The sequence below is a fragment of the Bubalus kerabau genome, chromosome 2, assembly GCF_029407905.1.
Source record: "Bubalus kerabau isolate K-KA32 ecotype Philippines breed swamp buffalo chromosome 2, PCC_UOA_SB_1v2, whole genome shotgun sequence".
Lineage (NCBI taxonomy): Eukaryota > Metazoa > Chordata > Mammalia > Artiodactyla > Bovidae > Bubalus > Bubalus kerabau.
The window spans coordinates 5420711-5447474 of record NC_073625.1 but is presented as its reverse complement, the minus strand read 5'-3'; the positions used below and the strand labels follow the sequence as shown (position 1 = coordinate 5447474).

General features: G+C 48.1%; 2 protein-coding genes across 11 annotated transcripts in view; one reads left to right on the top strand and one right to left on the bottom strand.

Moving 5' to 3' along the window:
• The window catches only part of TOP2B (DNA topoisomerase II beta), a 97776-nt gene extending 90486 nt beyond the window's left edge, over positions 1-7290 (top strand). For 4 of the 5 annotated variants that reach the window (XM_055566922.1, XM_055566921.1, XM_055566918.1 and 1 more), the window contains exons 33-36: positions 2702-2812; positions 4242-4361; positions 5813-5907; positions 6802-7290. In XM_055566922.1, the coding sequence (XP_055422897.1) occupies positions 2702-2812; positions 4242-4361; positions 5813-5907; positions 6802-6966 (491 nt within the window). In that variant the 3' untranslated portion in view covers positions 6967-7290. The remainder of the gene's footprint in view (positions 1-2701; positions 2813-4241; positions 4362-5812; positions 5908-6801) is intronic. The other variant, XM_055566920.1, reaches the window with a different exon arrangement.
• Positions 7291-7342: 52 nt separating this feature from the next.
• RARB (retinoic acid receptor beta) overlaps positions 7343-26764 on the bottom strand; it is a 184511-nt gene continuing 165089 nt past the window's right edge. For 4 of the 6 annotated variants that reach the window (XM_055566924.1, XM_055566927.1, XM_055566928.1 and 1 more), the window contains 3 exons: positions 11158-11488; positions 10126-10284; positions 7343-8735 (listed from right to left, as the gene is read on the bottom strand). In XM_055566924.1, coding sequence (XP_055422899.1) covers positions 8539-8735; positions 10126-10284; positions 11158-11488 — 687 coding nt within the window. In that variant the 3' untranslated portion in view covers positions 7343-8538. The remainder of the gene's footprint in view (positions 8736-10125; positions 10285-11157; positions 11489-26764) is intronic. The other 2 variants (XM_055566926.1, XM_055566925.1) reach the window with 1 other exon arrangement.

Sequence of the window (26764 nt, the reverse complement as noted above, 5' to 3'; positions counted from 1 at the left end):
TCATGTCCATTGAGTCAGTGATGCCATCCAACCATCTCATCCTCTCTTGTCCCCTTCTCCTCCTGCCCTCAGTCTTTCCCAACATCAGGGTCTTTGCCAATGAGTTAGCTCTTCACATCATGTAGCCAAAGTATTGGAGCTTCAGCTTCAGCCCTTCCAATGAATTCCTTTAGGATTGACTGATTTGCTCTCCTTGGTGTCCATGTGACTCTTAAGAGTCTTCTCCAGCACAACAAGTTGAAAGCATCAATTCTTCGGTGCTCAGCTTTCTTTATGGTCCAAGTCTCACATCCATACATGACCACTGGAAAAACCATAGTTTGACTATATAGACCTTTGTTGGCAAAGTAATGTCTCTGCTTTTTGATATGCTGCCTAGGTTTGTCATAGCTTTCCTTCCAAGGAGCAAGTGCTTTTTTAATTTCATGGCTGCAGTCACCATCCACAGTGATTTTGGAGCCCAAGAAAATAAATGTCTGTTTCCACTTTTCCCCATCTATTTGCCATGAAGTGATGAGACCAGATGCCATGATGTTAATTTTTTGAAAGTTTCATGCCAACTTTTTCAGTCTCCTTTCACCCTTATCAAAAGGCTCTTTAGCTCCACTTCACTCTGTCATTACAGTGGTATCATCTGCATATCTGAGGTATTGATATTTCTCCCAGCAATCTTGATTCCAGCTTGTGCTTCATCCAGCCCAGCATTTCACATGATATACTGTGCATATAAGTTTAAGCAGGGTGACAATATACAGGATTGACGTACTCCTTTCCCAATTTTGAACCAGTTCATTGTTCCATGTCTGGTGCTGACTGTTACTTCTTAACCTGCATACCTGTTTCTCAGGAGACAGGAAAGGTGGTCTGATAATCCCATCTCTTTAAGAATTTTCCAGAGTTTGTTGTGATCCACACAGTCAGAAGGCTTTAGTGTAGTTAATGAAACTGAAGATGTTTTTCTGGAATTCCCTTACTTTCTCTATGAGCCAACGAACATTGGCAATTTGATCTCTGGTTCCTCTGCCTTTTCTAAATTCAGCTTGTATATCTGGGAAGTTCTTGGTTCATATATTGCTGAAGCCTAACTTGAAGGATTTTGAGCATAACCTTGTTAGCATGTGAAATGAGTGAAATTGTGTGGTAGTTTGAACTTTCTTTGGCACTGCCCTTCTTTGGCATTGAAATGAAAACGGACCTTTTCCAGTTCTGTGGCCACTGCTGAGTTTCCCAAATTTGCTGACATACTGAGTGCAGCACTTTAATGGCATTATCATTTAGGATTTGAAATAGCTCCGCTGGAGTTCATCACCTCCACTAGCTTTGTTTATAGTGATGCTTCCTAAGGGGCACTTGACTTCACACTCCAGGATGCCTGGTCCTAGGTGAGAGACCACGCACCATGGCAGTTATCTGGGTCATTAAGGGTCATTTTTTGTATAGTTCTTCTGTGTATTCTTGCTACCTCTTCTTAGTCTGTTAGATCCTTACCGTTTCTGTCCTTTATCATGCCCATCCTTGTATGGAATGTTCCCTTGATATCTCCAATTTTCTTGAAGAGATCTCTAGTCTGTTTCACATTCTCTGGTTTTCCTCTGTCTTTGCACTGTTCACTTGAGCCTTTCTTGGCTGTCTTTGCTGTTCTCTGGAGCTCTTCACTCAGCCGGGTGCCTTTCCCTCTCCCCCTCACCTTCTGTTTGTGAGGCCTCCTCAGCCAGCCACCTGGCCGTCTTGCACTTTCCTTTTGGATGGCGTTGGTCACTGCCTCCTGTACAGGCCACGAGCCTCCATGGTTCTTCGGGCGCTACCAGGCCTAAGCCCTCGTGTGTGCTTGTCACCTCCACTACATAATCGCAAGAGATTCGATTTAGGTCCTACTTGAATGGCCTAGTGGTTTGCTCTGCTTTCTTCAGTTTGAGCCTGAATTTTGCGATAAGGAGCTGGTGATCTGAGCCACAGTCAGCTCCAGGTCTTCTTTTTGTGGATGTAGAGCTGCTGCTTCCGTTGCAGAGAGTATCATCAATCTGATTTCAGTATTGACCATCTGGTGATGTCATACATGTAGACAGACATACACAGATCTGGTACATGTTCTAAGGTATGTATAGATAATGCATTTTTGAAAGCCTGTCAGAACAGCCATATAAAAGCCTCACTCACATCCAAGTTGCCATTTTGAGTACCTTTTTGGTTTGAGGAAAGGAAGGATGGAGGGAAAAACTGACTAAATTGAGTGTAAAAGTAAACTTTTTTTAACACTCTTTTTACACTGTAAAAAGAAGGTACCTACTTGCCTTTTAAATTAAACTTTAATGATGTAAAATTGTTGAATGTTGTTATTGATATTCATGACATGATTAGCTGTATATATACTAAAATAATCACAGTGAGAACTTTTATTAAATACCTCATTTAAAATCAGTATTTTTGAATTGATCAGTTTTAAACGATTAGCATTTGGGAGTATTAAGAATTTTTATTACTCTGTGCATTTCTATGTGGTTTTACAGGGTTAACATTTTTGAAATACAACACTGTAATATTTTTATTTCCGCTGTTTGTGTATTGTGGACTATATGATCACAAAATAGAAACATATAAAGATTTATTATCTAGCTAGAGATGTCATCAATAAAAATAACATTTAACTACTTAGTGTTCCTTATAGAATGTCTTTACTGAAAAAAAAATAACTAATTTTTAGATTCAGCTAAATTTGACAGTAATGAAGAAGATTCTGCTTCTGTATTTTCACCATCATTTGGTCTGAAGCAAACAGAAAAAGTTCCAAGTAAAACAGTAGCTGCTAAAAAGGGTATGTACTTATTTTTGTTAAGCATCGCATAAACCATATATAGTTGATTTTAAAGAAAATTTAATACAATTTGAAACTAATTGCACTAGTATTTCAATAGAAAATAGCCATAAAGTATAAATGTATATACTGAAAATCCCTCTGGTTTACTTAACTATTGAGGTAATTATTAAAATGTCTGTAAGATCTCATTTTAAAGCTCTTATAAAATACTCCCATGTACTGATATCAGAACACAGCTTTCTGGTACAGGTGTCCTGTAGTGAGATTCTGTCCCTAGCGCAGCTGGTCGTGCTCTGTGGGGCCTGCCTTCACTCATTCCGTGGAGCCACTGGTCAGTTCCTGGGGCCCTTTTTTGAGTTAGGTAGCGTCTTTCTTTTCCATAACCGCAGGTTGTTTATCAGCAGGCTGAGTGGAGTCGAGTCATGAATCTGTCCCCGGCACTAAGGCGCACCCCTGGGGGTCAGTGTTAGTGCCCTGTGTCTGCTCACCCAGCAAGTCAGTAAAAGTCTGGAATGTCCCTTTAGCATCTGAAAAAGGTGGCACACAGATCACCACTGTAGATACACAGCTATTGGAGGAGCAGAAAAGCAAGGGAAGGCCCTGCTTCCTCTGCATACACCAGGGCCGTGGTGAGAAATCGTTTGGCTAAAGGGCCTCTCGCCCGCATGCCTTCATCTCTGTCTTCACGGGCGGACTCTCCTCCGTGCGGCTGTACCCACCCCTTCACCAGGGACTGAGGGAAGCTGGTTTGTCTCGGGGCTCTTGCCCTCAGGCTAGCTCACTCTGGTTTCATACCGGCTCTCAGATTTCTCGTGTGGTGAAGCGTTCAGAGTGATGCCAGGCTCTACACCCGACCCGTTCCCAGCTGCCCTCACACATCGCCTCCCAGACAGCCCTAACTGCAGTGTGCCTGAGGGTCAGGGGGGCTTCTGGGGTGCTCAGACTTCCCTGCAAGCATCTTATCTTGATGGGAACACCTGAGAGCCACCCTGAACACTTGGAGCCGTTGCCTCTTCCAGTGATCAGCCTGTTTCCTTCATCAAGCTGCTGACTCCTGTGACCCTAACAAGTTGCGAGCTCAGTGTCAGCTCCAGGCCGGCACAGCCAGCACCCACCTGCCCCGAGGCTCCGGCTCAGGAGGATCAGGGCTGACCTACTCTTGCCCTCACTCACTCACTTTAATGGCCCTTGTTTAAAACGTCACTTGAATTATCAAAAGGCAAGTTACATAAAATGAAAAGCATTTTGTCACCTGTGAGCAGTTATTTGCCTTACGCTGGCACCAGATGAGAGAGACCATGTTACTATGCAAGGCCACTCATTTCCATGTCAGCAGTAAGAAATCCCGTCATTACGGGGTTCGATTCAGCTTGGGTTATTGGTAAGTATATTACATTGATCTGTGAAATGGACATTTACTTAATAGGAAAACCATCTTTAGATACAGCCCCTAAGCCCAAGAGGGCCCCCAAACAGAAGAAAGTAGAGACTGTGAACTCTGACTCGGATTCTGAATTCGGCGTTCCAAAGAAAACAGCACCAAAAGGTGAGGATTCCCTTTGTATGATGATCTCGGCACATTCCATGTGCAAAGCGTTCGTTTCTTCTACTCATTGAGGTTAGAGAGATTGGGTGCCTGTTTTAAGTTGCTTTACTCTTCCATAAGCAATGTTCTAAGAATCAGTGCTCAATTAGAATCCTCAAATGAACTGAACTGAACTGAAGGAAGTATATAGCAGTTTGGTCCAGTTTGAGTCTCAGTTTCTTGAGTTGTGAAACAAAGACCTCTTTTGCAACCAGAGAATGCGTCAAAGACCCCCTGCAGGGGACTCTGGAAGTCATTCCTCAAAAGGCTGTGAGGGCTCCTCTTCAAGTGCGGGACTCCTTGCAGGAGGCTGGAGCCAGGACTGGCAGGCAGAGCCTCGTCCTCGTCTGGGAGTGGAAACAGCTGCCCTTGGGGCCCCTCCTGGGCACAGCACCAGTTCCTCTCCCCGTGGTCTGCGGGTCTCAGGGATGCTTTCTATGGAAGACGTGGTTTCTCTAACGGTAGCGGTTCCGTCTTTCACCACCTGATAAGATACTGCCGTCAGCGTGTCTATTTCTTAAAGTGGTGGTTGGGGTAAGGAGATAAAGAGACCTAGATGGCCCCAAGGGAGAATGGGGGCAGACGAGAAACAGGGACTTGGGAGGTGGACCTATTCACGTGCATGGCTTCAAACAGTGCCATCTTACTGATTCATCTGATCAAATGTGACATCCCAAGGCCACATAGCTATCTTTTCTTACCATACAATCTAGCCATAGCTCCCGAACTTTAACACATTTAGAGTTGCCATTTAGTTCTATTTTCTATCTCTGGCTTCACTGTAGGAACATTTGATAACCATTCATGTTTTACCTTTTCGCCTTCCTCCTCCAATGAGAATGAGGTAGACAAAGAAACTAGGCTACAGGGGGGTGATTCTAATCTGGGAAGGAATGTGGAGATTTGACAGGTGCTCTCATGACTAATGCTGGGGTGATTTACTTTAGGATTGTGCTGCTTAAAATGGGATATGCAGTGGTTGTTACTAGTGTGATAAGTAAAATTTAGAGTAAGCATTTAAACCACATATATTACTTTCCTAGTGATTCATATTATATTTTTAAAAGTACTAGTCTGTGGCAAATTAGGAACTAATTTTTAGTACTACATACCAAGATTTTTGTTTCAGGCCCAGGTACCATGGGATGTGCAAATGTTTTATGTATTAGGGGCTTGGTCATTAAAATCTGTCACTAGGACGTGCCCACTAGTTTAAATGTGTTTGTGAAATACCTTAGGTTCTGGGGTTGGCGTGACTCAAGTGATGCTGAGAGACGTTTCCCTGTCGGTCACACTGAGATCAGGGTTGCAGGGCCAGCTGGGCACGCCCGAGAAGGAAAGTGTGTTCTGGTGTTTATCTTTTTATCCTGCACTTAACTTTGGGAGAAAAAACTGCTTTGTATCATTTTAAGGTAAAGGCCGAGGGGCAAAGAAAAGGAAAGCATCTGGCTCTGAAAATGAAGGTGATTACAATCCTGGCAGGAAAACCTCCAAACCACCAAGCAAGGTAATAGGAGCATCTTTTAATGTATGGTTTTAAGATGATGTGTAACTGGCTTAGTTTGCTTATTACTAGAATGTCTCGTTACAGCTTTAACCCAGCATCTCTTATCCATAGGGGGCTTGTTTATGGTTAAAAAGTTATCCAGGTATAAAATTTATATAATCAGGACCATCTCTTGGATACAAGTGTCGCATAAATTAGCCTACTTAAGAGTACTCCACTTCCTCCAGCGGCAGAAGTTGCACGCGTCCTTAACTGAAATATTAATTTTCAGTTCGAATAAAAGCTATTTCTTTTTTGCAAATTGATTTGACAAGGACCAATTTGATTTTCTAACTTGAACTCCTTTGACTGTGGATAATTTTCCCAATTAGCCTGATGCTTCTCCAGAAGTACATTATCTCTTTTAGGTAAATTAATAACATCAAATGCCCCCCCTTTTCTGTGTCTTCCTTTTAAAACTTAAAAATACAAACAGATGCCGTTAGCTGTGTGGTGGTCTTTACATTGACCCTTTCCACCCAGTCGTCTGCTGGGACTGGGGTCCTTCCTGGTGACCATTCTCTGCATGTTTATAAATACTTACCTTATGTACAACCTACTGTGAACAGTCTTGTTTTCTTCTCATGAACTGATAGGTACTTAGCAGTAAGTTGAATTTTTACTTTTCTGTGCATAGTTGCTGGGTAACATAAGTTTAGAAAGAAGTAATGGTGTAAGTATTACTATTATAGAGAATTAGGTAATGGGCCTCACACTTAAGTTACTTAGCATTATAGTTCTGATCTTACAAGAACCATTATTTTCAGTATGTCTCAAAATAAGTGAAGGAATAACTAGTCCTTTTCTTTAACTTTGGTGTTTTAACTTTTTTTTTTTTTTTTTTAAAAACCCCAGAAGCCGAAGAAAACCTCTTTGGATGAGGACTCAGACGTGGACCTCTTCCCCTCAGACCTCACCACCGACCCCCCATCGCTGCCGCGGACTGGCCGGGCAAGGAAAGAAGTAAAATATTTTGCAGACTCTGATGAGGAAGATGTCGATTTTGCAATGTTTAATTAAGTGCCCACCGAGCACAGAAACAGTTCTCAGAAGATAACTTGTGTTGTCCTTTTTGTCTTTTCTGTCTCAGACTTTTGTACATCTGGCTTATTTTAATGTGATGATGTAATTGATGGTTTTTTATTATTGTGGTAGGCCTTTTAACATTTTGTTCTTACACATACAGTTTTATGCTCTTTTTTACTCATTGAAATGTCATGTACTGTCTGATTGGCTTGTAGAATTGTTATAGACTTGTGCATTAGCACAGATTTTAATTGTCATGATTGCAGACTACAGACCTGCTTTTTGAAATGAAATTTAAACATTAAAAATGGAACTGTGTTCTCCGTCTCTTTAACTAAAGATGAACGTGCAGTAAAAGCTCCCATACACCTTTAAAATAAATATATTTTATTCTTTGCCAGGAGACTCCATGGAAAAAGGTAAACAGTATATGAACATAGAAAGCACTGTTAAACGATCTCAATGTACAAACAGCCAGTGAGAGCACATCACAGACCTGCTAATATATCAAAAAAAAAATCCACGAGCGCTTAAATGAGAACTAAGAAGCTGACACTTGTATCTGTTAACCACTCCACCCCACTTCAGAGTGACTGAGCCAGGCCCGAGGATGCAGACTCTCTGCCCATGACGTTGGGGGGATCAGCCCCTCCCTCTCAGGACACAGAGCTGCCTGGTACAGGTGGCAGACCAGCCCATCGCCATCCCATGAAACCTCCGTAATGGCTTGTGAACAGGTAAACAAAAGCGTAGTAACACTGAACAGCGCTGCTGCCTTGGAGGCTATCATCGCTGTAAAAATGTATCTCTTAAAAAACCTGTGTAGTTACGTCATTAAACAAGTAATAAACCATTTTTAATTTAAAGTGACATCAACAACTGAACAAATGACGTCTGATAACCGAACTGGCAGTTACACTGATGGAGAACTCTCTTCTGCTAGTGCAGTGAATCTGTATACATTTACTGGGCGACAGGAAATAAAAGACGCGGTTTGAGAGCATCCGAAGAGCAAGGACAAGCGTCTACACTAAGCGAATTCGAGTATCTTTAGCCTCATCCCGTCACACTACAATACTCCGCTTCCTTACCTGGATGTCTTGATTGTTCTCTGAAAGCAAAACACTTATCCTTTTGACCCTCTCTTAACTGGACACGCACAGTAATCTGCTCCACGACCGCGGGTCTTGGTGACCTGGAGTGTGGGACATGAGAGGACAGCCGCGGACGCACTGCTGTATGTACAGAGTCTTCGGAAACACGACCCGGGTGAACCGTGTTGACTGGGTCTTTGCCATGCAATCTTGAGTGTTCAAAGAGGAAAATAGAAGCTTTTAACTAGTTTGGGGTTGCATGAAATGGCTGATTTTTAGAATTTAAAAAGTTTGTACTTGTAGGTAAGTTAGACAGCGAGGGGTATATATTGATACATACGAAAACTTCTTGGTCCTTCTTGAGTTTTAATATATTTTCAGTCCAAAAACTAAGCAGCAGTAAAAATGTTTCTTGCATTTTAAATCCCAGGAGTGAAGGTTCTGGGGAATGTTGGAGTAGCCAGAAAGTGTCTCACTGCAGCAGCGGGGACTGGCCGACGCCGCTGTGCTCCACGGAGCTGGGGGAGACGCTGGGGCTGGGCTCCGCCGTGTGTCCGCCGGAGCTGGGGGTCAAGGGCTCGTGCCCTTCAGAGTTCTCCAGCATTTCCTGAATGAGCGGTGGCATCGAACCAGGGATTTCCATCTTCAAGGTAATTACACGCTCTGCACCTTTTAGAAAGAGAGAACAGAATCCGGTAGATAGGGATACCCAAGTCTGCTCTCACCCCCTCATGGTGGGGGAGCTCGGGGCGCCGGGGCCTGCGCATGGGACGGCGCCGACACCCCTGCTCCCGCTGTGGGCAGCAGCGGAGACGGGAGATGTGATCGACTCCACCACTCGGCCAGTTCTGGGAAGCAATCCTGATATGTGTTCACTCAGCATCACTGACAGAGACGCTCCTGATGCAAGACCAGGAAGTGTCTCTTGAAAAGACCGAAAAGACGACAATGCCCCAGGAGAGGCGGAGGACCCGAGGGGCCCCAGGGGACGCCAGCAGCCCCGCCGCTCGCTACCTGCGGCTCCTCAATACTGAAGGGCTTCGCTGGGGGCTCAGGCGGCAAAGAATCTGCCTGCAACGCAGGAGGCTCGGGTAAAATCCGTCACGCTGCCTGCCACTCAGAACACTGCCTCAGTGGCACCGACCACACTGCAAGTGCCCAAGCCCCCCGTGTGGACGACGCGGGTCACAGGACTCCCATCCCGTGAGCACTGCCGGGCGAGCGCAGCAGCATCACCGCTGTGAGGTCAAAGCCCTCATGGCGCCAGTGGTCGGCACTACATGTCCTCCCAGGCCTCTGAGAAGGGGCTCGGGGGCGCAAACTGCCGGTCAAACACGAGTGCTGTGCTTCTAAGCACCTTCTGAAACGTGACCTAATCCCCTGCTCAGCAGCCCTCGGGGAAGGGGAAGCTGCAGGTCCGCCCAGGGACGCGGCCCGCCTGCCCTCGCGCAGGAGCGCTCTGCTCTGGCCTGCAGCCAGCTTGTGGCTCCCCACACTTCTGTAACTGCCCCATTGGCCGTGCAAACTGGAAATCACTAGCCAAGAACAGGAACACCTCTCCGGGAAGAAAACTCCCCTTTCTTAGAGGTGCACAAGCAAAGCTGCCTGCGGAGAGAGGGGACCGCAATGGGCGCCTGGAGCCCCGCTTGTTTTCTCTTGAGGTTTGGGTGATCAGGAAAAACTGGGATTAAGTGCACAGAAACCAAAGAGTGTGTGGAAAGCTGGAGTGACACGCACGCAACGAGAAAAGGACAAAGCCAGCCACCCGGGGTTCAGTATGTTCTCTTGGAAATGCTTTTTCTAATCACTTAAGTCACACGAAACTGTAAAGCTATTCTCATAATCTGCTAAGATCACTGCGTGGGCTAAGGTATGAGGTTTAAGAGGAGGCACCCTACTTCTTTTTGTCAGTGAGAAATGAATTCCAAAATGGTAACAGAAAGGTACCTACTGTCAAACGCCCTGCATTAAAACCCAGGGTTTCTAAAAAGGCCACGTGCAGCGGTTGGTCAGGACGGCCAGCCCACCTGGCAGGCGGGGTGCGGCGGGCGGGACGCACCTTTCGCGCTGATGCTGCGGAGGTCTGTGATCTTCATCAGGATCTTTGGGAACATGTGAGGCTTGCTGGGCCGTCTCTTTCTGATGTAAATTTTCAGTGCTTCCAGCAGCGGTTCTTGTAGCTTATCTACTTTTGTTGGTTCCTCAAGGTCCTGACGGTCTGGATTCCAGAAACAAGGTATTAAATAATTGAGGTCAGGACAGAATGAGCTCTGTACTCTGGCGAGTCCTGCCCACGCCCCCGCCTCCTCACATTAATCTTGAGATTCAATCCCATAAACACATTTGAAGGTGTGTGCGGCTGTTCTGGGCTTTCCAGGTGGCTCAGTGGTAAAGCACCCGCCTGCCAATGCAGGAAACACGGGTTCCATCCCTGGGTCGGGAAGATCCCCTGGAGGAGGAAATGGCAACCCACTCCAGGATTCTTGCCTGGAGAATCCCATGGAGGAGGAGCCTGGCAGGATAGAGTTCAAGGGGTCACAAAAGCGTTGGACGTGACTGAGCACACAGATGCCACTGTTTTAAGCTGTGATACTTGAAAATGACTGCCCTTGTTGGTCAAACCACATTTGGAAGGCTGGTGGCTTTTATCCCCGGCAGAGAATTACTTCTCGTGACCAGGAGGTGTCACTGCTGAACTGAATTAGAGGAGCCCTGACCCAGATGGTTAAATGCAGGTAAACCAGCCCCAATTAAAGGCAGTAGCTCCTTAACCACCCTGTTTCGGGCTCCTGGGGGTCCAGTGAGGGTGTCACCACCAAACAGAACCTGGCTTCACACCAGCCCTCCAGAGGTGGGCGGCCAACGCCGGGACTACAATTCCCAGCCCCCGCCTTGGCAAACAGCACCAGCAGGCTCCCTGACTCATCCTAACAACGTCCCCAGGCAGTTCACTTTACGACGGTCTGATCCTACCTTTAAAACAGCAGCTGTGGCAATGCAGAAGTAGCATTTTGGAATTTCAGAGCAGGAAAACCCCAAATGCCTTTAACTTATAATACGGAAAAATGCAACGAACTCTAAGCATGCATGCCTGGTTTTATCCACATGTCCTTTTCCATGCAAAACAACTCCAAAGTGGAGATGAAGAGTCTCCCATAATTTACAAGTGTGAGCTGCTCTCCACGGACTCTCACGAGGGTGTTCTGGGCGGTGGTACCTCCACAGATCAGGCAGATGGCGCTGAGAAGGCCGGTCTCCGCGTCGTCCATCTCCAGCGGCAGGAGCTGGCCGGCGAAGGTGAACACCAGGTCAGTCAGAGGGCCAAAGCCGGCGTTGTGCATCTGGGTTCGATTCAGGGTCAGGCCGTCCGAAAACGTCATAGTGTCTTGCTCTGGGGTGTACCTGGTGCAGATTCTGAGAATCTGGGAGGAAACCACCACGGCCAGATCATCAACACAGGCCTGGCCCGACGGCCTCCCTGGGGACCCAGGGAGGGAATCCCAGGAAGGTTCCAAGGGCTCTGGGGCGGATGAGCCCCCCACCCCACCCGCCTTGGGTGCCATCGCTGCTCCAGCTCTTCCTCCAAAAGACCACACGCGTCAAAACAAGGGCGAAACCTTATTTAGGGAATAATAAATAGGACACAAGAAATTTTGAGAAATATCTGTTTATGCTAAAAGTGATTCATTTGACTCAAGTAAACATTCACTGAGTACCTACTTATATCCCAGGCACTGCGCCAGGTGCTGGGGATGAAAGAGGAAGAAGAGTCAATTTTTTTTTTTGAAGAGCTTAGTCTACCAAAAAAAAGGCCAACATTTACACTGTAAGCGCCCAGCGCAAAGCCAGCGCTCCACATGCTCTCGGTTTACACTAGCAGAGGAGCTGGTGGGCTGACGACGCTTCTTACAGACCTGGGGCTCCGGGCTCAGGAAGGCTGGACTGAGCTGGCCCCCCACCCGGGGGACGCCCCGAGCACCCCCACCCCGAGACCGTGACCCCAGGGGGCAGGCTGAGCCAGCGAGGGGCTGGGAGCAGCGGGGGAAGCAGGGCAGCCCCAGGGCGGGGAGGGGCTCAGCCTGGAGGCCTGGTGGGGTCTCCTGGAGAAGCAGCCCTGCTGGGCAAGGCCACTCCACCTCCGGTCAGGGCACCGCGCTGTCTGTGAAGGACTGAACTGCAGTATCTGCCCGAGGCAGACACCACCGCCACCCCGGCCTGCAGCCACCAGCCTGTCCTGGGGCACGTGGGTCCCGGGCGCTCGGCCTCCGCCCCCAGACCCCCAGCACCCGGCCGCCTCTCGGGGAGCTGGCCTCACGCCCCCAGCCGGCGGGGCCCTCCGTGGTGACCCGCCCCCCCGGGAGCGGTGGCCCTGAGTCAGAGCGCGGCGCCCCCGTCACACCACCGGAGGGGCTTGCTCAGACGGCGTTCCCACGGAGGCCAGCAGCTGCCCCGCTGTCAGAGCGTGGAGGGGCCCGGACGTCACGGGACGGGCCTTAACTCTCTAGAAAGCCCCGGGAGACGAGGCGCGGGCCGAGGGCTCACGCCAGGCGGTGCCTGGCGGGAGGGGACCTGCATCCCTGACTCCACAGAGGCTCACGGCGCGGGGCCTCTACCCTCGCTTCCGGTGGGACCAACAGGCACCAGACCAGCCTCTACAGCTTCCTGTGCACAAGAGCCCCCCGGGGTCTGCAAGGCGCCCAAGGCTCCCCCGAAACCCATGCTCAGACGCTGCGCCCCGGGCCTGTTCCACCCTGCAGGGCCTCACTCCTCAGGCCAGACGACAAGCGGTTCTGAAGAAGCGATTCCACTCTGTCCTGTGGCCTCTCTCCCCGGAGAGTCCGACACCGCTGACCAAGTACAGCGGGCGTCAGGAGGGGAGAACGCGGGGCCGGGGAGGGCGTGGGCCCGAGACACAGCCCGGGGCCCCAGCTCGTCCCGCGACAGCCCCGGCGTCACACCCAGCCCTTCTTGGGGTGGGCACCCCTCGTCTGAGAGCCCGAGGACCAGTGGCCTGGCGGGGCGCAGCCCTCACAGGCGGGCGAGGCCGGCCCTCCTCGCGGCAGGGGCCCTGGCCTTCCTCAGGGCGCCAAGCAGGGCCCCAGGGGCGGGCAGGTGGCCTGTCCGCGCCCCCCCTCCGCCCTGCGGGTGGGCAGGGCAGAGCCGTGCGCAGACTCCGGCCGCAGTCGTCCCAGTGCCGCGGGCCCCCAGAGCCCGGACTCCAGCTTCCCCGGCCCTGCCAGGTGTGCACACCAGCTGTGCCTGCGACCCTCCGCGCGTCTGCCAGCGGCCGATGGTCTACCTGGGGCTCAACGCACCGTCGCTGCCTGGGGGGCAGGGAACGCTCGTCCTAAAAACGACCCTTTTATACCACTTCACCCCGTTTTTTTTGAAACATGAAATAAAACTGTTTAAAAGATGAGGTGTAACACACATGGCTGTTTGAATCCACTCTGTGTGGCCCCTCCTCTGGAGAGTGGAATGTCAGCCCCCCTGCAAAGGGGGCGCAGCCCGCGCCCTGCCCCTGAGATGGGGCGCAGGGGACGGCCGGCCTGTGACAAGGCCATGGGAGACGGCTGCCGGGTCCCCAGCAGCCCAGCCCTCTGCTCAGCAGCAGCCGCAGCCTCCGGGCAAGTGTGATGAGCCGGCCTGGAAGCGTCGGCCGCCCCGGTCAGGCCTGCAGATGAGGCAGCCCCCCCAGTACCCGCGGCCACCCCCCCACCCCGAGAGCCCCGCCATGAGCTCCCGACAGCAGGGGCTGCGCGACGAGACGGTCCTCAGGGGCTCAGTCTGGGCAGCGACACGGGTCACAGACAACGGACAGCGCACACCCGGGGAACACAGCAGGAGGCGTGAGCACGCGCGGCCCTCCCGGCCAGACCCCCAGACCTGGCGGCCTGGACCTGTGCCCCCACAGCTCCCTCCACCCGTCCTGAGCCGCAGGAGGCCCGCCCGGCTTCTCCCTGTGGCGCTGGCTGGCTCGGGGCAGGGGCGTCACTGCCACGTGACAGTGCGAACCCTCAGATGGGGAATGTCCTGCTGTGCCCTCAGCACCGGGCAACGCGGCACACGGCGGTGACGAGCGAACATTCACTCGCTCATCGAGGAACTCTCCACCTGCTAACCCCCTGCAAGGGGCGTATGGAATCTGGTGATTTCTAAGCGTTTTGGCAAAGAAACCACCCGTTCACCATCTCGTTCTCTGCACTGACTGTCTGGCCATCAGGGGCAGGTCCTGACCAGAGCGTCTAACCACGGGGGCTGCGCTGTGACGAGGCCGCCGCGCACAGGAGGGGCCACCCCGGGAGACCTGCTGTGCGGGGCTGTCTGAGAAGGAAACGCAGGGTGGGGAGCCCGGCCCTCCCCGCCCAGCCTGAGGTCAGGCTCAGGGAGCCACTTTCAGAGCACTTTGGGAGGCACGCCAGGCGAGATTAACAGGCCGTGGCGGGCGCCTGGCATCGTGGCCACTGGCTCGGCCTGCGTCTCCCTGCCCCCGGGGCCCGGCGCCCGGCAGGTACTGAAGGGTCAGCTGGCTGGAGACACGTCCGCAGAGCAGAAGGGGCCCGGGCTCACCGCCGCTCACGAAAGCGCCAGACACAGCCAACCGCAAACAACCAGCGGCCGGAGGACTGGAGCCGACTGAGACACACTCCACTTCCAAAGACAAAGCAGCAGCCACAGTGACCGGTGGGAGGGGCACTTCCACAGAACAAACAAACCCCACACCTGCTGCGGGAGGGGCACTGACCCACACGCTGGACGACAATGCCACAGAGATTCTCTCACAACAACCAGAGTCCCATGTCCGCTGTCCAGCCCGGGGGTCTGGTGCTGGGAGGAGCCGCCCCCGGAGCATCTGGCTTTGGAGGCCAGCGGGGCTGGATTGCAAGGAGTCCACAGGACTGGGGGGACCAGAGACTCCGCTCATGGAGGCACACGAGGTGTGCGCCCACTGAGACCCAGCAAAAGCAGACTGCACAGGAGCGGGGCCCAGACCACGGGCTGCTCGAAAGGGTCTTGGGGGCACAGGGACACTGGGGGCAGAGGGACCGGGGACGCCCATCATAGCAGACGCCCCCAGAGGCCGCCGTCTGCACTGAGGCCTGGCCTGCCCAGCGGCCGGCGGGTTCCAGTGCGGGGACACCTCAGGTCAAATGATGGGCAAGATGACAGCCTCACTGGCGGCAGGCCGGCGCTGAGCCCACAGCTGCCTCAAACGCACCCCTTGACATGGTCCTCCCACCACAGGGCCAAGACCCAGCTGTGCCCCCAGAGGGCAGGCTCCAGCCCTTCCCACCAGGAGGGCTGCACGAGTCCCCGAACCAACCTCACCGTCCACAGGGCAGACACCAGAACCCAGAAGAATTATGGTTCTGCCTTGAGGAACGGAGACCACAAACCCAGAAAGTTGGGCAAAGATAAGATGGCAGAGAAATATGTCTCAGACAAAGGAATGAGATGAAACCCCATAAAAATAACCAAGTGGGGTAGAGAGAGACAATGTGTCTGAAAAAGAATTCAGAGTAATGGTACTCAAGATGGTCCAAGATCTCAGAAAAGGAATGGAAGAATAGACCAAGAAAATACACAACACGTTTAACAGAGACCTAGAAAATTTAACCAACAAAAAGCTGTACAACACAGTAACTGGAATGAAAAATACACTAGAAGGTCGGACAAAGACAACACGAAGTTACAGGCCAGTATCAATGATGAACATAGATGCAAAAATCCTCAACAAAATTCTAACAAACAGATCCCAACAACACATTAAAAACCTCATACACCATGATCAATTTGAGTTTATCTGAAGGATGCAAGGATTCTTCAATATACGCAAAATTGATGTGATACACCATAATAACAAATTGAAAGATATGATAATCTCAATAGATGCAGAAAAAGCCTTTGACAAAATTCAGCACCCATTTATGATTAAAAAAACTCTTCAAAAAATGGGCACAGAAGGAACCTACCTCAACATAGTAAAGGCCATATATGATAAACCTACAGCAAACATTCTCAATGGTGAAAAACTGAAAGCATTCCCTCTGAGATCAGGAACAAGACAAGGTGCACAATCTCACCACTATTACTCTACATAGTTTTGGGAAGTCCTAGCTTCGGCAATCAGAGAAGAAAATGAAATGAAAGGAATCCAGGCTGGAAAAGAAGAATTAAAGCTCTCACTGTTTGCAGAGGACATGACACTGTAGAGAAAACCCTAGAGATAGTATCAGAAAATTACTAGAGCTCATCAGTGAATCTAGCAAAGTTGTAGGATACAAAATCAATACCCAGAAATCACTTGCATTTCTATATACTAACAATGAAAAAATCAGAGAAATTAAGGAATCAATCCCATTCACCAATGCAACAAAAAGAATTAAATATCTAGGAATAAACTTACCTAAGGAGACAAAAGAACTGTATACAGAAAGTTATGACACCGATTAAAGAAATCAAAGATGACATACACAGATGGAGAGAGATTCCACATTTCTGGGCTGGAAGAATCAATACTATGAAAATGACTATATTACCAAATGCAATCTACAGATTCGATGTGATGCCTCTCAAATTACCAATGGTATTTTTCAGAGAACCAGAACAAAAGTATTTCACAATTTACATGGAAACACAAAAGACCCTGAACAGCCAAACCAATCTTGAGAAAGAAGAATGGAGCTGGAGGAATCAACCTCCCAGAAGTCAGGGACTGACTTCAGACTATACTACAAAGCTACAGTCATCAAGACAGTATGGTACTGGCACAAAAACAGAAATGCAGACCAATGGAACAAGAGAGAAAACTCAGAAAGGAACCCACGCACCTATGGGTACCTTATTTCTGACAAAGGAGGCAAAAATAGACAATATACAAGAGGCAAAGACAGCCTCTTCAATAAGTGGTGGTGGGAAAGCTGGACAGATACACGTAAAAGATGAAACCAGATCCCTTCCTAACATCTACACAAAGACAAACTCAAAATGGATTAAAGACCAAATCTAAGACTAGAAACTACACAACTCTCAGAGGAAAACAGGCAGAACACTTGATGACATAAATTAAGGCAAGATCCTCTATGACCCCACCTCCTAGATTAATAAAAACAAAAGTAAACAAGGGGGGGCCTCATTAAACTTAAAAAGTTTTTGCACAGCAAAGGAAACTATTAACAAGGTGAAAGACAACCCTCAGAATAGGAAAAATAATAGCAAATGAAACAACTGACAAAGGATTAATTTCCAAAGTATACAAGCAGCTCATACAACTCAATGCCAGAAAAACAAACAACCCAGTCAAAAAGTGGAAAAAAGACCTAAATACACATTTCTCCAAAGAAGACATCCAGATGGCTAACAAACATGAAAAGTTGCTTAACATCGCTCGTTATTAGAGAAGTGCAAATCAAAATTACAATGAGATATCACCTCAGACCAGTCAGAATGGCCCTCATCAAAGTCTACAAACAATAAATGCTGAAGAGGGTGTGGAGGAAAGGGAATGCTCTTGCACTGCCGGTGGGAATGTAAATTGATACAGCCACTATGGAAGACGGTATGGAGATTCCTTAAAAAAAACTAAGAATAAAGCCACCATATGACCCAGCAATCCCACTCCTAGGCATACACCCTGAGGAAACCAAAACTTAAAAAGACACATGTACCCCAATGTTCACTGCAGCTCTACTTACAATACCAAGATCATGGAAACAACCAGATGTCCATCGACAGATGAACGGATGAAGACGCTGTGATACGTACGTACAATACAGTGTTACTCGGCCTTAAAAAGGAATGCATTTGAGTCCGTTCTGATGAGGTGGATGAACCTAGAGTCTGTTATACAGAATGAAGTCAGTCAGAGAGACAAAAACAAGTATCATATACTAATGCAAATACATGGAATCTAGAAAGATTATACTGATGAAGTTACCTGCAGGGCAGCAATGGAAACCCAGACAGAGAAGAGACTTATGGACATGGCAGGGGGCAGGAAGGAGAGGGTGGGATGTACGGAGAGAGTAACATGGACACTTACGTTACCACATGTACAACACATAGCCAGTGGGGATGTGCTGGATGACTCAGGGAACACAGACGGGCTCTGTATCAACCTAGAGGCGTGCGATGGGGAGGGATGTGGCAGGGAGGTTCGGTGGGGAGGAGACATATGTACACCTGTGGCTGATTCATGTTGGTGTTTGGCAGAAACCAACACAATTTTATAAAGCAATTAACCTTCAATTAAATAAAATACACTAGAAGGAATAAACAGCAGAATAACTGAGCAGAATGAATAAATAAACTGGAAGACTAAATGTTCAAAATCACTGCCATGGAATAAAGAAAAAGGAATGAGATGAGGACAGTCTAAGAGGCCTGGGACAACACTAAATCTACCAACATTCTCATTATGTGGGGCCCACAAGGAGAGAGGAAAGACCTGAGAAAATATCTGAAGAGGTGATAGCTGAAAAATTTCATAACGCTGGAAAGGAAACAGTCACCCAAGTCCAGGAAGTGCAGCGCCTCAGGCAGGACAAACTCAAGGAGGAACATGCCAAGACACATGGTAACCAAACTGAAAAAACAAAGAGAAAATATTAAAAGCAAAAAGGGAAAAGCGATAAAGTAACATACTAGGAAATCTCATAAGGTTATCAGTTTATCTTCAAGGAGAAACTGTGCAGACCAGAAGGGAGTGGATGAGGTATTTAAGGTCACAAAAAGCAAGAAGCTGCAACCAAAATACTCTACCCAGCAAGACTCTCATTCAGATTTGGCAGAGAAATGAAAAGCTCTGCAGACAAGCAAAACCAGCTTTGTAACAAACGCTAAAGGAACTTCTCTAAGCAGAAAATTAAACACTGCAGCAACAAACGTGAAAATTATGAATGGAAAAACTCACTGGCAAAGGCAAGCACACAGGTAGGAAATCACCCACACACAGGACACGACATCAAAACCAGCAACTGTGAGAGGAGGAGGGAACAAATGCAGGACACTGGAAATGCACTGGAAATCAGAAGACCAGCAACGGAAAACAGCTTGCTTACATACAGACCTCAGTATCAAAGCATCACGGCAACCACAAGCCAGAACTGCACAATAGACGAACACACACAAAAAAGAAAAAGCGATCCGAACACGACAAGAAAGGCAGTCATCACATCACGAAAGGGGGAGCCGAAGAGGCAGGGAAGAAAAGACATACAAAGACAGGTCCGCTCCAGATGGCAGAGTGTAAGGACCTGAGCGCATTCCCTTCTCACAACACCACCAAAATCGCAACTGATGAAAAATCATCATCATCAAAAAGCAAAAAACACACTGGAACTATTAAAAAGATACTCCATGCCCAAAGACAAAGAAGCCATAGTGAAAGGGCAGGAGGAAGGAATCACAATAAAGCCAACCCCTTACCCTCAGGGTGGGCAACACACAGACTGGGAAACAGTCACATCGGAGAAGCTCTCCCCCGGGCGTGAGAGGCCCGAGCCCGCGTGGGTGTCCCAGCCTGGGGCTCTGGCGATGGAAGGAGGGGCCCCCAGAGAATCCGACTTTGAGGGCAAGCAGGTGTGACTGCAGGAATTCCACGCAAGTGGGGGAGACAGAGACTCTACTCCTGAAGGGCACACACGAGGCCCTGTGTACCCCAGGAACTGGGGGGAAAAGCGGTAGCCTCGTGAGAGGCTGGCACTGCAGGGTCTCCTGTGGAGGCTGTGGGGGGTGCGGAGGGCACGTGTCTGAGGCTCACTGTGGAGACAAAGGCAGCGGCAGCAGCAACTCTGGGAAGTGCCCACCAGTGCGATGCCCCCGAAGGCCGCCATCGGCCCCATCAAACATCCCGTAGGAGCCTGTGCCGGGTCACTTAAGGCCAAGCAACATGGCACGGGAACACGGCCCGCTCCATCAGCAGACAAGCTTCAGGTCTCCCTGAGCACAGTCCTTCCCGCCAGAGGGACAAGACCCAACTCTGCCTGCCAGTGGAGTCCCATCAGGGAGCCAGGACAAGCCTCCTAGCCTCAGCCACCAGGAAACAGATGACAGAAGCAAGAACGACAATTCTGCAGCCCATGGAACAGAAAAGACAGTCACAGAAAGCTAAGACAAAATGAGACATCAAAGGAATGTTCCCAAAGGAAAGAAGGAGCTGGAACCCCAGAACAAGGACTAAGTGAAGCGGTGACAGGCAACCTCCTATAAAAAGAACTCAGAATAATGATAGTGAAGATGACCCATGAGTTCAGAAGAAGAATGGAGGGAATACAGGAAAGGTGCAAGAAGTGTTTAACGAACACCTAGAAGAAATAAAGAGAAAACAAGCAGATAAACAATACCTGGAACGAAAAATACACTAGAGGGGATCAAACCAGAATAAGCAAGGAGGAAGACCAGATAAAGTGAGCTGGAACACAGAATGCTGGAAATCACTGCCATGGAGCAGAATAAGGAAAAGAGAATGAAGAAAGAGACCTCTGGAACAACACTGAATGCACCAACATTCGCACGGAGAAGAGAGAATGGACCCGAGAAAGTATCTTAAGATGTGATAGCTGAAAATATCCGTAACATGAGAAAAGAAATACTCAAGTCCACAAAGTACAGACTGTCCCAGGCAGGATAAACCCAAGGAGAAACATGTCGAGACCTGTAGTAATCAAATTAGCAAAAATCAAAGGCAAAGAAAAAATATTAAAAGCAACAAAGGAACAGTAACAAGTAACACACAAAGGAACTCCCTAAGGGTATCGGCAGATTTCTCAACAGAAACTCTGCAGGCCAGAGGGCGTGGCACAACATTTTCAAAGAGATAAAGGGAAGAACTACAATCAAGAATGACCCACCCAGCAAGGTGCTCATTCACATCTAAGGGAAAAATCAAAGAGTCATAGACAAGTAAAAGCTAAGAGAATTCCGCATTACCAAATCAGCTTTGTAACAAATACTAAGGGAACTTCTCTAAGTGGAAAAGAAAAGGCCAAAACTACAAACAGGGAAATTATGAACGGAAATGCTTACCAGTAAAAGCAAACAGATAGTAAAGGTAGGAAATCACCCCCACACGAAATGACATCAAACCAGGCACCGGGAACAGGGGAGCAGACACAAGAGACTGCTAACGCATTTGAAATGAAAGGGCCCGCAGCTTAGGAAACACACAAACCTTGTTTATACAGAGGATACCACGTCGTAACCTCAGTGAGGCTTCCCTGGTGGTCCACTGCTTAGGAATCCATCTCACAAGGCAGGGGACGCAGGTCTGATCCCTGGTGGTGGCCACCCACCCCAGTGTTCTGGCCTGCAGAATCCCACGGACAGAGGAGCCTGGCGGGCTACAGTCCATGGGGTCGCAGACTGAGTCATGGGGCCCTGACTGACTCAGCACAGCACAGGGGAACTAAGATCTCACATGCTGTGGAGCCACTAAGCCCACGCGATGCAACTACTGAGCACCCGCACCACAAGTACTGAGCCCAAACACCACACGAGCCTGTGGGCCCCAGGGAGAGAGCCCGCGGGCGCAGCACACAGCCCCCGTGCTGCAGCCGAACACACAGTTGTTGTTTTTTTAAAAGAGAAACTCGTGGTAGTTGCAAACAGAAAAATCTACAACAGATACACAAAAAAGAAAAGGGAATCCAAAGACAACACTAATCATCAAGTCAAGAGAAGGGGCCTCCCTGCGGGTAGAGTGGTTAAACACTGCCTGCCAAGGCCGGCTCCAGGAAGATCCCACACACCGTGGGCCAACTAAGCCACGCGCCACACTGCTGAGTGCACACCCTGGAGCCTGCGAGCCACAACTGCTGAAGCCTGTGAGCACCAGCGACCGAAGCCCGCCTGCCCGAGAGCCTGTGCTCGGCAGCGAGAGACGCCTGTGCACCGCCACTAGAGAGGGTCCTCGCACGCCTGAACACAGCAGCAGAGACTGAGTGCCGTTCAGCTCGGTCACTCATGACCCCATGAACCGCAGCCTGCCAGGCCTCCCTATCCATCACCAACTCCCAGAGTTCACCCAAACTCCGGTCCATTGAGTCACTGATGCCATCAAACCATCTCATCCTCTGTCGTCCCCTTCTCCTCCTGCCCCCAATCCCTCCCAGCATCAGGGTCTTTTCCAGTGAGTCAGCTCTTAGCATCAGGTGGCCAAAGCATTGGAGCTTCAGCTTCAGCATCAGTCTTTCCAGTGAATATTCAGGACTGATTTCCTTTTGATCCATTTCGGCCAGTCTATGTCTTTTGGTTGGAGCATTTAATCTACAAGAGACCCACTTCAAATATAGGAAAATGTATTCCATGCAAACAGAAATCAAAAGAAAGCTCAAGGAGCAACACTCATATCAGACAAACAGACTTTCTTTTCTTAAGTGTGCTTCTCGGGCTGCCCCAGGTGTCAGCTGTGGCACGTGGGCCCAGCAGTTGCGGCCGGCAGGCTCAGGTGCTCTGCAGCACGTGGGATCTTAGTTCCCCAACCAGGGAGCGAACCCGTGTCCCCTGCACTGCAAGGCGGATTCTTAACCACTGGACTGCCAGGGAAATCCTACGAATAGACTTTAAGATAAAGACTTATAAGAGACAAAAAGAGATACTACATAATGATCACAAGGATCAACAAGAAAATATAACTGTAAATATATATCTACCACAGGAGCACATCAATATATAATGCAAATACTAAGAGCCATAAAAGGGAAAACCGACAGTAACACAGTAATAGTGGGGACTTTAACACCCCAGCTTCATCAATGGACAGATCATCTAACACCAAAATCAACAATGAAACACAGGCTTTAAATGACACATTAAACCAGATGGACTTAATCAATATTCATAGAGCATTTAGTCCAGAATCAGCAAACACACATTCTTCCCAAGTGTACAAGGAACATTCTCCAGAACAGATCACACGCTGGGCCACAAAGCAAACCTACGCAAACTCAAGAAAACTGAAAGCATATCAAGCATCTTCTCTGACCACAACTCTATGAGATCAGAAATCAACTACAAGAAAAAGACTGTAAAAAGCACAGAAACCTGGAGGCTAAACAATATGTTACTTAAACAACGGATTGCTGAAGAAATCAAAGAGGAAACAAAAAAATTCCTAGAGATGAGTGAAAATGAAAACATCACAACCCAAAAAACCTCTGGGATGCCGCAAGAGCAGTTCTAAGAGGAAGTTTACAGCAATACAAACGTACCTCAAGACACCAACAAAAACCCCCTCAAACCACCCAATCTTATACCTAGAGCAGTTAGACAAAGAACAACAACAAAACCTCAAAGTTTGAAAAAACCACAGAACAAGGCAGAAAAAATAGAAACGAACAAAAAAACAGCAAAGGTCAATGAAGCCAAAAAGCCATTTCTTTGAGAAGATAAAGAAAACTGATAAACCTTTAGCCACATTCATCCAAAAAAAAAAAGAAGAAATGAAATCAGAAATGAAAAAAGGGAAGGTACAGTGCAGAGAAACAGACTCGTAAGAGATTATCATCACAAGCAACTAGATGCCGATAAAACTGACAACCCAGAAGAAACTGACAAACTCCAAGAAGAAAGGAAGACGGAAGGAGGTAGGAAGAGAGAGAAAATACAAACAGACCAATCAGTCAGACGTCCTGAAGCTGAAACTTAAAAACTTTCAACAAACGAGAGTCTAGGACCAGAAGGCTTCGCAGGCAAATTCTACCAAACATTAAGAGGAAAGTTAACGCCTATCCTTCTGAAACTCTTCCCCAAAGTTTCAGAGGACAGAACACCGCCCAACTCACTCCACAAGGCCACCATCACCTTGATACCAAAACCAGGTGTGATATCACAGGAAAGGAAAATCACAGGCTGACAGTCCTGATGAACACAAGATACAAAAATCCTCAACAAAACACCAGCGAACAGAATCCAACAATACATTTAAAGGATCATACACCATGGCAACGGGGATTTATCAGAGATGTAAGGATTTTTCAATATCTGCAGATGACATGACACTATACACAAAAAATTCTACGGCAGCTTCCAGAAACCTCCTGGAGCTCATCGATAAATGCAGTGAGGTGTGTGTACAAGAGATACACAGAAATCTCTTGTGTAGTTGCACACTAATAATGAAAGTTTGGAAAGAGAAATTAGGGAAACAATCCCATTTAGCCCTGCAACAAAAATAATAAAATGCCTAGGAATAAACCTAGTATCTAAGGAGGCCAAAGACCCATACCCTGATACCTGTAAGACGTTGATGGACAAAACTGATGATACACAGATGGAAAGACACACCACATGCTTGGGTTGGAAGAATCAAAATTGTCACAATGAAACATACTATTCACGGCAATCCACAGATTCAACACAATCCCTATTAAATTACCAATAGTATTTTTCACAGAACTAGAATAAAAAAAAAAATCCCTAAAAATCTGTACAGAAACACACAAAACCCAGAAGCCAAAGCAATCTTGAAAAAGAAAAATGGAGCAGGAAGAATCAGGCCCCTGTCTTCAGACTACACTACAGAGCTACAGTCATCAAAAGCAGCATTTTCTGGCACAAAACAGAAATAAAGATGAATGGAACAGAATACAAAGCCCAGAAATAAACCATGCCCCATCGTCAATCCATCTATGACAAAGGAGACAAGGCTACACAGTGTTGGAAAAACAGTCTCTTCAACAAATGGTGCAGAGAAACCTGAACAGTTACATACAAAAAAAAAAAAAAAAAAAAGAAGAAATCAGATCATTCTTTAACACTACACACAAAAATAAGCTCAAAACGGATTAGAGACCTAAATCTGAGACTGGACACTTAAATCTCCTAGAGGAAAACACAGACAGAACACTCTCTGATATAAAATTGCAACAGTATCTTTTTTGATCCATCTCCCAGAATAATGGAAATAAAAATGAAAATAAATAGCATCTACTCAAAAGCTTCTGCACAGCAAAAGAAACAATAAACAAAATGAAAAGACAACCCACAGACTGGGAGAAAATATTTGCAAATGATGTGACTGACAAGGGAATAGTCCCCGGAATTGAGCAACAGTTCACGATGCTTAACAGCTTCAAAACAAACAACCCACTCAACAAACGGGCAGAAGACCTAAACAGACATTTCTCCAAAGACGACATACAGATGGCAAGCAGGCACGTGGAAAGATGCATGACACCTGCTAATTACCGAAAAACTCAGAGCTACAATGAGATATTAACATCACCTCACACCAACCAGAATGGCTATCATCAAAAAATTCCACAAACAATAAATGCTGGAGAGGGTGCAGAGAGACGGGAACCCTCCTCCACTGTTGGTGGGAATGTAAACTGGTGCACCCACCCTGGAGAACAGTGTGGAAGGTCCTTAAGAAACTAAAAATAGACCTACCATATGATCTAGCAGCCCCATTCCTGAGCGTATGTCCAGAGAAAACCATAATTCGAAAAGATACATGCACCCTTATGCTCAAAGCAGCACGGTAACAGCCAAGACATGGAAGCAACCTGTATCCGTTGACAGATAAATGGATAAAGACATGGTATATACGTATACGATGGAATACTATTCAGCCATTTAAAAAAATAATGCCATTTGCAGGAACATGGATGGACCTAGAGATGATCACACTAAGTGAAATAAGGCAGAGAATGAAAAATGTCACAGAGTATCAGTTAAAAGTGGAATCTAAACTATGATACAAAAGAACTTATTTACAGAACAGAACTAGACTCACAGACTTTGGAGGAAAAAACCTTACAGTTACCATGGGGGGAAGCGGAGGAGAGCGATGAGTTAGGAGTCTGTGTGAACATGTGCACACTACTGTATATAATCAACAAGGATCTCCCGTGTAGCAGAGGGAACTCTACTCAGAGTTCTGTACTAACCTATGTGAAAAAAATCTGGGAAAAGAGGAGAGAGACACGTATAGCTGAACCACCTCACTGTGCGCCTGAAACGACAGAACATTGCAAATCAACTACTGTTGCTCAGTCGCCAAGTCGTGTCCGACTCTGCAACCCCGCGGATGGCAGACTCAGGCTCCTCTGCTCTTCACCGTCTCCTGGTGTCGCCCAAACTCAGGTCCATTGAGTTGGTGACACCATCCAACCATCTATGCTCCATTATAAAATATTTTAAAAGATCTAATAATATGTTTTAGTTAACCCAAGCGACCCAACATACTGTTTTAACATGTTATCAACTTAATCATCAAGGAAATACATCACGTTACTAAGCGCCAAGTCTGAAACCAAGCTTCCTTTACAATCGCAGCTCTCAGACCGGCCGCCTCCATGCAGTCCTGGGAGCACAGCTCGAGACAACGCGTGTGGACGTCTGTGCACACACGTCTGAGTGGCTCACAGACACACTGGGCTTACAGGCGACGGTGCTGTTGAGGAGCGCCCAATGGTCAAAGGGAAGGCGCGTACTAAGTGCGGGGACTGAGCCAAGGGTTTGCGGACAAGGACCCTCGGTTCTCCCGACAGCCTCACCGCGGAGGAATCTCTAAGGACGAGAGTTTGAGTGGCGCCAGGAGACAGTGGGGGACAGAGGAGCCTGGGGTCTGCCGTCCAGGGGGTCGCCGGGTCGGACACGACTTGGCAACTGAGCGACAACAGGGCACAGAGCGTCCCTCCTCTTCACCCCCAGGCCAGCAGGCTGAGGCCGGAGCGGGCCTCCACGCACAGAGC